General features: G+C 35.3%; 2 protein-coding genes across 4 annotated transcripts; both read right to left on the bottom strand.

Moving 5' to 3' along the window:
• Nucleotides 1-505: 505 nt before the first annotated feature.
• LOC122047137 (molybdate-anion transporter-like) lies at nucleotides 506-5,953 on the bottom strand. Of its 3 annotated transcripts, none has more exons than XM_042608214.1 (10): nucleotides 5,663-5,953; nucleotides 5,385-5,529; nucleotides 4,350-4,518; nucleotides 4,005-4,260; nucleotides 2,916-3,004; nucleotides 1,540-1,722; nucleotides 1,367-1,452; nucleotides 1,205-1,289; nucleotides 935-1,110; nucleotides 506-830 (listed from the first exon to the last, which is right to left on the bottom strand). In XM_042608214.1, the coding sequence occupies exons 1-9, from the start codon at nucleotides 5,877-5,879 to the stop codon at nucleotides 976-978; spliced, it is 1,365 nt and encodes a 454-aa protein (XP_042464148.1). In that variant the 5' UTR covers nucleotides 5,880-5,953; the 3' UTR covers nucleotides 506-830; nucleotides 935-975. The 3 variants fall into 3 exon arrangements, with proteins under 3 accessions (XP_042464148.1, XP_042464147.1, XP_042464149.1); XM_042608213.1 differs by having other exon boundaries at nucleotides 506-843; XM_042608215.1 differs by having other exon boundaries at nucleotides 506-859.
• Nucleotides 5,954-8,268: 2,315 nt separating this feature from the next.
• On the bottom strand, nucleotides 8,269-9,693 carry LOC122047138. The gene has a single exon (XM_042608217.1). It carries the CDS (start codon nucleotides 9,575-9,577, stop codon nucleotides 8,645-8,647), a length of 933 nt encoding a protein of 310 aa, XP_042464151.1. The 5' UTR covers nucleotides 9,578-9,693; the 3' UTR covers nucleotides 8,269-8,644.
• Between the last annotated feature and the right edge of the window lie 2,449 nt (nucleotides 9,694-12,142).

Raw genomic sequence — 12,142 nt, forward strand, 5'->3', positions numbered from 1 at the left:
TGGTGTTCATGTGCCTGATCGGAATGCTTGTGCTGGGCCGTCTATAGTCGATGAATGCGTGCATGCTGCTTGGAATGGTGGAAATCCAGGGTTTAGACGAGCTCATAGCACAAGCAACAACGTTGCACCATGGATGAACCAAAGCGTAACGGTGTGCAAGGTTTACCACAACTGCAATCAGTATAATGCATTTATTTTTCTACTAATTATATTCAGCTACGATCCACAACTGCTCCACTTATTATATTCTCATGAACTAACAGCCTAAAATTTATCCTAACATATGCCGATATACCTATATTTACCTCCATATATATATATATATATATATATATATATATATATATATATATAAAGTCAACACTAGAAGAGCTGATAAGGTAATAAATCTACTTTTTTTATAAAAAAATTATCATTTTGAATAAATAGGACAAAAAATTTTAAAGTTCAAGACTAAGCAAAAGATAAATTTTCCTACAATTCAGTAAAAACCCAATTTTCTCAATGATGGGAGTCATAATTCTTACACTTTTCATTATCAATAGCCCCCAAGCTTTCCGGTGATTTTTCAAGAATTGATCAACATGGAAACGTTTCAAATTTTCAATTAATCTCAAGGTCTAAATTAAAAGAATAAGGCAAAGTAGTGTGCCAAAAAATCAAGAACCAGGAAATATTTGAGTGTTGACTCTTTGAGGAATAGGAAATAACTCTTCTTCGTGTCGCCTGAATCTACTTGGCATGTGGATCATGTAGTAAAATGTTGTCTGATGTGCAAAAACTTGAATGTTTACTTCTGGGCTCTTCAAATATAGCAGATTAGAAAAAACCTGAAAATGCACACTGAAGGAATATAGATCTACTTAAGAATAGCCATATCTGGACTGTAATTCTATACAGTTCCGGTAGTTACAAGCACAGAACTATAAACTACCTGAATCTGCTTGAAAGGTTATTGGATTAATCAAACACGAGCTATATATTATGCCAGTTTTGACGAGACATCTTTCTCCATGATCGCAATTTATATATGCAACCAGAAGCAATCAACAAGCCAAACGCCGCAAGAGCCATGATTGTGGAATTCTCAAGATTCCGATGATAACCGCCCTACCAACAATGAAACAAATATTCCGGTTCAGTATAATCCACATATTTACTATAAACACAAGCTTCTTTGTAGGATGCATGTACAGATCAATACCTGAAGAAGAACAAATAGGAGTGCTGCATTAGCTGGTGCTAAGGAGAATGTTATCATTCCACCACGAAGCTCATTTGGTAGGTACCTGCAAAGACATAATAAGGATTTACATTGAAAACAACATATATCAACGATTGAGGGAAAGGAAAATGAGTGACCCACATTGTTCTCAATCTTGCGAGTGAAGGTAAACTAAAACCAACACATGCATGAAAGATGCAAAATAGAAGAACTAGAACTCCAATCTCCTGTTATTATAGGAGAGTAGCAAATTAGTTCACACAACGGGGCAGAATTGATGATCCAGAACAACAATAAATATTGGAGTAGTTTACCTGGTAATCATAAGCGACGATGAACAAAGCTATACTAGCGACTCCCATAGCTGTCATTAGGCAATCCTCATTGCCAAGCAATTTTGCCTCACTGAAAAGCCATGGGAAAGCAGTGCTGCCGAGCATTCTTGAGCCAATCAAGACTGGATATATTAAAGATAGATTTACCTCCCTCCCATCTGCCTGAAATCACACACAATTTAGATAATCAACAAATAATCTTGAGATCAAGCAGATGGTAAAAGATTTTTTATCTAAAGAATAGGAATGATATACCATCTGAGTCTTAGAACTAGAGGATTTCATAAACAACAGTTTTACTTTTGGAAATGATGATAGGCATTATGGAATTATTTATCTTTTGTGGATAATCTTGTTCATGATTATCATCTTTATTCATTCACCTTAAGATGTAACAAATCCTTAATCATGCATATTTTGTTCAAGCTCGATATTAGAAATTCACAAAACATATACATTGCAGAAAGATCCAACTCAGATATGTTACTATTGTCCAAGGTGTTTTGCAGATTCAGATTTGGGAGTCTAACTACTTATGGAAGTAGATCAAGAAATATTTTTATTATGTTAGCATATTCCAAAATAAAGCCACAAAAAGAAAGTCAAAAGGGGGTGCAAGGGGGCAAATAACTGGATCTTGATGACTCAAATCTTTTGTTAAAAAATTAGAATTTGTCATTTCATTATTTTCTAACCCAGATGCATCTTTCTGAATATTAAAATTAGAGTCCAGAGTTAATTAACAAAAAAAGGCAGATTGTCTTTCATTATAGAACAAAGAAAGAAAAACTAGATGACGTTTGAGAAACTTTCATGCTCTTAACTACAAGGCATAAGTTCTAATGAGTGCGGTTGGCTATATAAATCCTATTCACCATTGAATCCATGTAAAGCTACACCATTACTAATATTCAGAATTTATAAATAACTTATAGTCATGTTAAATGGATTTCTTGTTCTTCTACATGCTAAATCTGATGGCAGCATGGTATTGTCCTCCAATAATATAAGAGGAAACAAATTGTTTCTAAATTGTCAAAGCAACTAAGGATTCTGAGCTAATAAGGATATTTGCAAGGGTTTTCTAGAGAGGGAATACCTTCTCTCTATTCATACATTATTTAGATCATTTTATAATCAATCATTAATTAAGCAACATGATCGTGAATTAATCAAATGAAATCTATATTCAAATATCAGACTCACATGCAGAAAAATTAGACTGTCAAACAATTAGCTAGTCATAAGTAATCATATATTGACAAACATTGTGACACGATTATATCCTCAATTGATTGATAACTTTCAAAACTTCTAACTGCAAAAGATATGAAAATTCCAGGTCGCTTGCCTACCACTATAGTTGGTGCCCAAAGTATCCAGAACACTGACATGGAAAAATGGATGCTTGCCTGAGCCCACATGAGAACCAGAATATTTTTGTCTGGCTAGCAAGGGAAAAACACACTATAAGAAAGTTTACGATGTTATAGAATTGGTTTCAAGAATATGATTAATAAATGGCATAATACAAGTAATGAATATGGACTAGAACCAATGCAATTTGTTCTCTAGGTGATATAACAAGACAAACAGCAATCTTTCTATGGCTACCTTATGCTCGACAAACTATGACAAGTGCATAGTTTTGTCTAAAGGAGATTAACATGGACTTCATGAAAAGGTATGTATAGCAAGAACCAAAAACTATCAGGATATACTCATGCATATACATTGTGCAATATCTTACAAACAGTATATCGTTGTCAGAATGACAAACAAGATTGGTGCAGATCATTACTTTCATGATCCGTATTTATATCAGAACAATATGAAAATTAGGATAGTGCACCACATGAAATGCATAATGATCAGCACAAATATAACAATAACCTGAAGTCCCTTTGGCCTATGAAATTGTTTAGGTTTTGGAAAGAAAAAAATCAGTGAATGATTATTTTACGATGAACTATCATACAAGTAATGTATATGAAGTTTGAGCTTAAGAAACAACTCATTGGGTAACAAGCAGTAAGATGCAATTTGAAGCACAATTTTTTAGCAGAATTCTCTTGAGCACAAAATCCATGTGCAAAAGGTGCTTTTGTAGTATCTTAATGTTCATTATCAATGTCTAAACTAGTGTCAGCACAAACAAGCTTCCAGTATCATTGTTTGTTTACAAATTTTTGTAATTGCAACACAATCTTCAATGAATTAGATAATGTTTGTTTTATATTTGAAACGTCCATAGTACAATTTGTTTAGAACTTTTCGCTTGGTAGATCACTATCAAATTTCATTTTAAATTTCAACCTTCAAATGTTGGGTTAATACAAAAGTAGATTAATTAGTTCTTTTAATCATGATGTATGTGATAGTTAGACATTTTTTGACCAAACCAGAACATGTAGAAGACATTCTTAAGTTCTGGTGCTCTGTACCTTTAAGAATATGAGCTGAAAATGACTTTTTATAACTCCCAACAACAGTTGCATGATGACTTTTGCTCCATTCTTTCTTGATATACAGAGTGCTTAAAACAGCCAATATGGCAGCCAGAGCAGATGAGTTAAAGGATCTTGAATGAACACCCTTAACAAACAAATTTGAGAGGCCTTGGCTACCAATTAGAGAAAAAGACTCAAAAAAGGTCATCAACCAAAATGTATCATTCAGAAGATCTTGCTTATGACCTTGCTACAAATAGAAAGAAGCTTTAGCTTAGTACTCCTGATTAAGAAAAAGAAAAAAAAAAACATTCAGAGGACAGCTGGGGCAAAGCTAACCTTCTCATGTTCTATTACCATCCATGTCTCATAACAGAAAGAAAATACAGAAGAAGCAATTGATAAGCATATATTTGACATCCAAAAAATTGGATGCTTGATCAAACTCTTCAAGGCTCCCAGAAAAATGTGAAGGAAGCAAAAAAGCAAGCAAGCCTTTCTTGCACCCCTGCACAAATCAGTTTAACACCAAGAAGGTAATCAATCCTTTTGGAACAATGTCACAAAAGAACAGAACAAAGAATGAGTGCAAGTGTTCTATCTTCTTCATAATATCTTTGATGCAACATAAAGGCACATGATCATAAAAACAAGTTTAACAATAATCATGCAGCCTTCATTGTTATTTTCTTGTCTGACATTCATAAAAATAATCATAGGGGCTGCTGAATAGCACTTAGACAGCCTTGCTAAGAATTTCAGATGGACTATAGAACTAAAGAAAAAAGACATCCCAGTGCTAGGCTCTTTTTGATGTGAAATAGGAAGTGAGTGAAAGGACAGATTTTTTAAACAAAACTTTTAAATGTTATCATTGGTTGCTTCAACCAAAATGAAAAATTCATAGTAGTAAAACTGAATCAAGTGATTAATGAAGTTTATAACTAACCAAGAAGAACCCTAAACTATACTTGCTTCACTACCATCCAAAGTTGAACTCCTAAACAAGCACATTTACACTTAGGGCTACTATTACATAATAGGGGAAACGTATCAATCCTGTCATATCAAACATATATTAATAAGTCTAGGATAAAAACTTTGTAATACATTTCACAATATTACCAATTTTAATCTGATATTCTTTGACCATGAAAACATTGACTTTTGCATTTGTATGGGATATTCACAGCAAGTCCCATATCAATCTAAGAATTCCCCAATAGTCCTGCCTCTAAAAGGAATCTGATGCATGTTTTCACTACACCTTACTGACCACTAAAACTAATTGATTTCTAGACGTAAGAATCATCCACAAACAAAAGAAAACATTAAGTTATAATGTATGATAGTGGGGAAAAAAGACGGACTTACAAAATGTCAAAGAGAATGCCGGAGAAAGTACCAAAAATGAGAGCAGCAAACGCCCCCATCGCCAAATACCATGCCATCTGCTCCCGGCTACTTCCATACTCTGCAAAATCATTCTCACCAAATACGGATTCAACCCCCTGCATAACTGCAAGATCACAGATTTACATAAAGATCCGAGCTTCAGCTACCTATCCATAGAACAACGAACAAAAGGGGGAAAAAAGATACAGCAAAGCCCTAATCAAATTGGAGAAAACAAAACAACAGGATGGAAGAACCTGAAGCCAGAGCGTAGAGCATCAGGAAACCGCTCTGGAAACGGAGAAACGGAGCCGTGTGGCCAAGATCGAAGAGAGACGAAGCAACGGCTCCCCTGCCAGAGATGCTCCGGGAGAAGTAAGGAAGGAGGAAGATGGAAGCAAAGCAGGATGCGAAGAGGACGAGGAAGGCGGAGGGATGCAGCTCCCATCGGTCGCTCTCGATCACCACTCCCATGATCTCGCTCGCGAGATCGTTCTTTTCGTCCCACTTCTTCTCACGAAAGTAATTTACATCAATCTATCAAATGTTTTCATAACTTTTTTTTAACCGAACATAATATTTATATATTTTCTTAAAATTTAATATATTTTACCAAAATATTATTATTCCCATAGTGCAATTTAATTTTACGCAGGTTATTAGAAAAAAAAATTAAATTTATTTGTTGAGTCCACTTTTCTTTTTTCTTTTCTGTTGTTTCTTTTTTTTTATAATCGAACGACAATTTTCTATTCACCGTCAGAAAGCCTGGATAGATCGATCCTATAGAAATTTTCTATAGATAAATCAAGAAGCATAAATGAACCATAATAGATGATTTAATATCATAAATAATTTAAACTCTTTCGGATATAATATAGTAACGTTCAAATTTAGAGAGTTCGTCTTCCATTTATCATTTCACCAAACTCCAAGGCTCATTGTTGAATCCACTTGTTCTTAAACTTTAATTTGAAAATAAGTTAATTAGAAAATTTCACACCCTACAGTAACTTCTAAATGTCATTTATGGTCTCGAGGTCATGTTGTCAGTAGGATATTTAGATTATCATTTAAATATCCGTTGTCGAATCTCAGTTATAATATATTTATAGAATTTTTTTTTTAAAATGAGGAACGTAACCAAAAGAATACTGGATTTCTGAGTTGGTTGTCAAGTGTGCTTCCCGATTTATCTTAGTGGTCGATGAAAAATTTTCATGGGACTAAACTAATCTTCCAGGAATAATCAATGAAGCTAAGTGAGATCATCAATTTTTTTTAAAATGCCATATATGGGAAAAAAGAAAAAGATAGAAAATATAAGAAAAAATGAAAAATATTTTTTCTATTTTTCAATTGAATGATAATCTCAATAAATTTTATTTGTAGGTGGATGATGAATGAATAAAATAAGCTTAGGGACATTGGAAGAAAATAGAAAGGAGGTCTTCCTTTATATATTTGTTTATCTTGATTGAGGAAGATGAATACATATGATATAATTTTTTTAATTGAAAAAAGGATATATGCATTATTTTTTATAGATATATCATATATAATTTAATAATTTAGTATTAAGTATACCGTATCGATATCAAAATTTAAATATAAACGATATAAAATTTATAACATAGTGAAATTTGATATATCAATTTTTTTGATATGGTATAAGATTTCAATACCTATATATCATACCAAATCAACTCTAAATTTAATACGGCCAAAATAACACATCTAATGACTTGGAGGTATGTAGAGACAAATGAAGTATGATATGAAACATCCAAAGAACATTAACATAATAAGCATTGAGATAATGATTATAATAACTCTAGAGTGATGACTTAATGTGACCAAGGCTAAAGGATGAAAGGTAGAGAAGCAAATAGTTTGTGCACATAAGAGACATCCAGTAACTTGACAGAAGAAGGTCGACGGACAAAGTAAAACCATGAATTGATAAAACTTTAGTGTGGGCTGTGATTTTTGAGTGACTTGTACGCATGGAAGCTTGGGTAAAACTCAATGTAAACAAATTCGACCTTACATTTGGTGGTTGGCAGATTCTCGATCCATTGAAAAGGAATCCAACCGATTAGTGGAATAGAAAAATCCAAAACTCTAAGTCCATTGGGAAATCTGATCGCATAAATAAAAAGTTGTTCGGGTGTCTAATCGATTGGTGGTGATCAACTACCGACAAAGATGAAAATCAAAAAAGAGACATTAGAGCTCGACAACAAATTACACCAAATTAAGCAAACCTTTTGATGTGGAAAATAAAATATAAATCGATAATAAGTCAATAGCAAACTTAGCCTCACTTTTAATTAAGCTTGTTTCTTAGAAACATAGGCAAACTGTGTTACAGGTAATGGAGTTCAATATTTCATGTTTAAGCATGTTCATTATCAATTCATTGAGCTCCAATCAAATTTATCCTTATAAATGATTAAAATCTAATGCGGCAAATGTAATTTATTTTATTAGTAGATAATTTAGAAATATATATTGCATTTGCATTTAATTTATGTAATAACATATGCATTTTTTCAGATATTTCAATAAGCATCTAAATAACCAAGAAAATTTATAAACGTAATCATGAATTAAAACGAGTTGAACTCGTAATCAATTTTTTTTTTCCTTAGAACTCCAATTTAAACATTGAATCAGCCGTGAACAAAATGAAGTAAAATTACTAAAGCATTTTATTGAACCGTTCATGCAGATTTCTCATTTTTATCTCGCTGTCAATTTTAAATTTAAAGACATGGATACGTTAAAAAAATTTATGATATATTTGGATTTAAAATAATTCGAAATTCTTAGATTCATCCATTAATTCGGATAAAATTGATTGAATTTTTAACATTGAAGGGAGAAAATAGTAGAGAACGATAAAAATAAACCGAAAGAAAAAATTAATTAGAACAAAAAAAATAATTTCTCCTAATTTACTTAGTTTTTTAAAATATTAAGATATTTCAGAAAATAATCCAATATAGAAAATAAAAATTGCTGTTTAGGTATCTATCTTACCCTGCTTTAATGGAATGTTGAAGGTGAAATCGTTACTTTTGGCGGCTGTTCAGGGCGGCTGTATACTTCCCGGAGGAAAGGGTAATCATGGACGCTTCGTCCGACAACAACAGTATCTCATGGAGAGAGGGATAAGAAAACCAGAGAACATTCCGCACCGCTCTTGAGTCTTAATGGAATGTTCTCTGCTGCAATTAGGAGTGGTGTGGCTTGGGCGAGAGCACCCAGTGCTGGGCGCCATGGCCGCGCACTTGCACGCCATTAACGCGGGCGAAGAGCATGACGGCGCGGCGGACCCCGCGGTCGTCGAAGGCCGTGTGCCAATCGTGGCCGAATAGGACGCCACCGGGGCGGAGCACCGCCCAGGCGCGGTTGATGTCCGCCCACGCGGAGTGGAAGTCGTGGCCAGCGTCCACCTCGATCAGGTCCCCGTACACTCCCCACTCGCACATCGCCCCCAGCGCCGACGCAGTCGAGAACGGCACCGGCACCACCCGCCCCTCCGCCCCCGCCGCCACCACCCCCGCCATGAACTGGTGCAGCAGCAGCGAGTCGCCGTGGCGCGGCCGCGGGAGGTCGGTGGCGAACCGCGCCCTAGCCCCTGGCCATCCCCGGAAGTCGTCGATGCAGAGGATAACGGCGGGGAGGGAGAGATTGGCCGCCACGGCTGCCATGTGGAGCGCCGAGGCGCCGAGGAAAGTGCCGAGCTCGATGACGGTGAGCGGGCGGACTGACTCCATCAGGTCGCGGAAGACCGGGAGGGTGGAGCCCCAGCCGCGGGGGCGGCCCTTCGGGGGGAGCAGCAGCCCCGCCTTCTCCGGCGACGGGAAGCCGTCGAAGGGCGATTTGCCGTCGTGGACCTTATCGAGGATCGTCTTGAGGACCTCAGAGTGGGGGATGGGATCGGCGCACCGGGTGCGAAAGCGCAGGAGGTCGTGCGGCGGCGGGGGCACCGTATAATTGGGCAGAACCGGCGGCGGCGGCGACAGGGGAGGAGAGTTGAAGGAAGCAGAGAGGAGACCGAGGGTGTAGCCGACGGAGAGGAGGATGAGATAACATATGGGGCGTCGGAGGGCGTGCAGAAGGGAGGGGTTGGCATCGGCGGCCGGAGAAGGAGAAGATTTCATGGATTCAAATTCTGAAGCTTCGAGAAGTGGAAGAGAAAGGAATGGAAGAGGAAGGCAATAGAAAGGGAAGAGATGAGAAAGGAATGGAAACGGATAAAGTATCGTATGCGAGGGCAAAACATGTGACGATGGAAAGCTTGACTTTTATTTATGCGGACTTCCGAAAGAAAAGAGAATATCGAGAAGGGAAAGGATCCGTAGTGGCAGTGGTAGTGGATCAATCCCGTAGAGAGTTCTGGGTCTGGCATAGTCTCCATGAGACTGTTGCAGTCAAGTCAGCCTGAGAGGCTACAATGGCAACCCTAGTCTGGCGGTCGTGATCCAACGGCCTTGCCTGGTGCCCGCTAGCTGGTGGTCGTCGGTGCCCGCTAGCTGGTGGTCGTCGGTGCTTTCTGGGCAAAGGGAATAGCGAAATCAACAAACTTAGACATTGGATAGGATTGTAATAGAATTAAGGCTTTTGGATTTTGAAAGGAAATAGGAGGTCTATGTCAACATTTCAAGATGATCAGTTACAATGCATCGAATTTTAATCGAGCATTATTTATATACCATTTTTAGGTTTAAGAATGAATTGATCAACGAGAGAGGCAAAGGGCCTCTAGCAATTCTCAAATATTTATAGTTTGATTTTCAACCATGGCACATTATAGAGATTTCTCTAAAATTTTAAGACCACTTATGCTTTTAGATTTATCTAGATGATGATCAGTAAAAATTTTAAGTTAGACTAAATTAATCATTTTTAAAATTAATCGGTTGGATGCTTATATTATAAAAGATATGAATGAATTGATCAACTGCCCTTACCGGACAATGGTTACCTATATATGTATAGGATATGAAACGTGATTTACCAACTCCACTAAACCCTATTAAAATACTCCTGACAACCTAACCAAAAACACAACATTTTTTAAAATAAAAGGGACGACAGAAGTTAACCCCTTCAATTAAATCAAATAAATATCGAATTGTGTTGGAATTTAAATTTTTAATTTGATTAATTCATTTTTTAAATAATGATTTTTTTCAATTAATTTAGTTATTTTAATTTTAAATTTTTTCATCCGATTAAATTGAATAAATTAAAATAAAAAAATAAATTAGTGTATCTCCCATAATTTTATTATTATTAAAAAAATTGATTTTGATTAAATCTCTCATTATTTAAAAATAAATAAAAATTTAATTTTTGATTGAATTAATTAATATTTGATCTGTTCAAATTGCTAGATTTTTATTGAAAAATCTAACGATTTAGTTAAAAAAAATTAATTAATTTGATTTCAATTAATTCTATTTAATTTTAATCAAATACTCAACTAAATGATCAAACAAATAAAGACTAGTACATAATGTCAATGTCAAGATGCATGGGGCATGCAACCTCATGAGAATTCTAATAATAATTAGTGCATGAATACGAGAATAAATATTCATTATCAAATAATTAAATAATATTATTTAATACTAATATAATTTATTTTATAAAAAATTTTAATCCGAACGTAATGTTAAAAAATTTAGGTTATTAATCATATCTCAAATTATATAATAAGAATATCTTATATCATCTGAATAATTTATGAAATACAGAGATAGATAAATATGGGTATGATTTTTTTCAAAAATTGATGAGATATAGATAGATTGATGTAGATGTATCGATATATAGAAGAGCTTAAATAGATAAATTAATGCGCTATGATATAAAAAAGATAAGAAGGGCAAAGCTTTAATAAAAATTGAAGAGGGAGATCAGCTGAGAGAGAATGATGAAGAATCGATAAGAATTGAGTAAAAATTAGGTTATGCGTCTGTGATTTGAGAAGGATAAAAAATTGAAATTACTAATAAGCCTTTAAATTATTTTTGGTATGAAAAAAGAACATTAATATAATTTAATTTTAGATTTCATCAAATCAATTGAGAATTAGTTAATAGAAGATCCAGATTCTTAATTAAATAATAATAATAATAATAATAATAATAATAATATTATTATTATTATTATTATTGGACAAAGATTAGAAGAACATTGTTGAAATCCCGATGATATAGTGATAAAGATGCCTCCCAAAGTGGGTCAAAGCGGTGAAGACTGATTAACGTGAAGGTCAAAGTCAAATGGTCAAAGTCACAGAGTCGGACGAACCTGAAAATTGCGGTCAGGTAGTGTTTGGCCGAGCGGGAGTGCATCGTCGATCGGATACGAGGAGCCAACTAGACCGTCCGATCAATCGTCCTTTGTACCTTGCAGATGAAGTTGAAAGCCAAACACTAAGTTACACGGCTCATCGTCTTTATCGATCGGATGGTATAAGCCGATCGGATGTAGTGTGTCTCTCCGACAATATGGAAGCCAAGGGAAGAGTAGGTCAGTAGCTGCATTCTATGTGGCCGAGCTGGTGATATCCCAGCCAAGTGCCTGCTGGTTGACCTATAGCGGGACCTATATATATATATATATATATATGTCATATTATACTCTTTTGGAAGTTTGTACCGAAAAGGACAAAGAATATCCTATAGGTAAATCATACTTTGGAAACTTCTAGTCGG

Source organism: Zingiber officinale, chromosome 2B, assembly GCF_018446385.1.
Source record: "Zingiber officinale cultivar Zhangliang chromosome 2B, Zo_v1.1, whole genome shotgun sequence".
Taxonomy (NCBI): domain Eukaryota; kingdom Viridiplantae; phylum Streptophyta; class Magnoliopsida; order Zingiberales; family Zingiberaceae; genus Zingiber; species Zingiber officinale.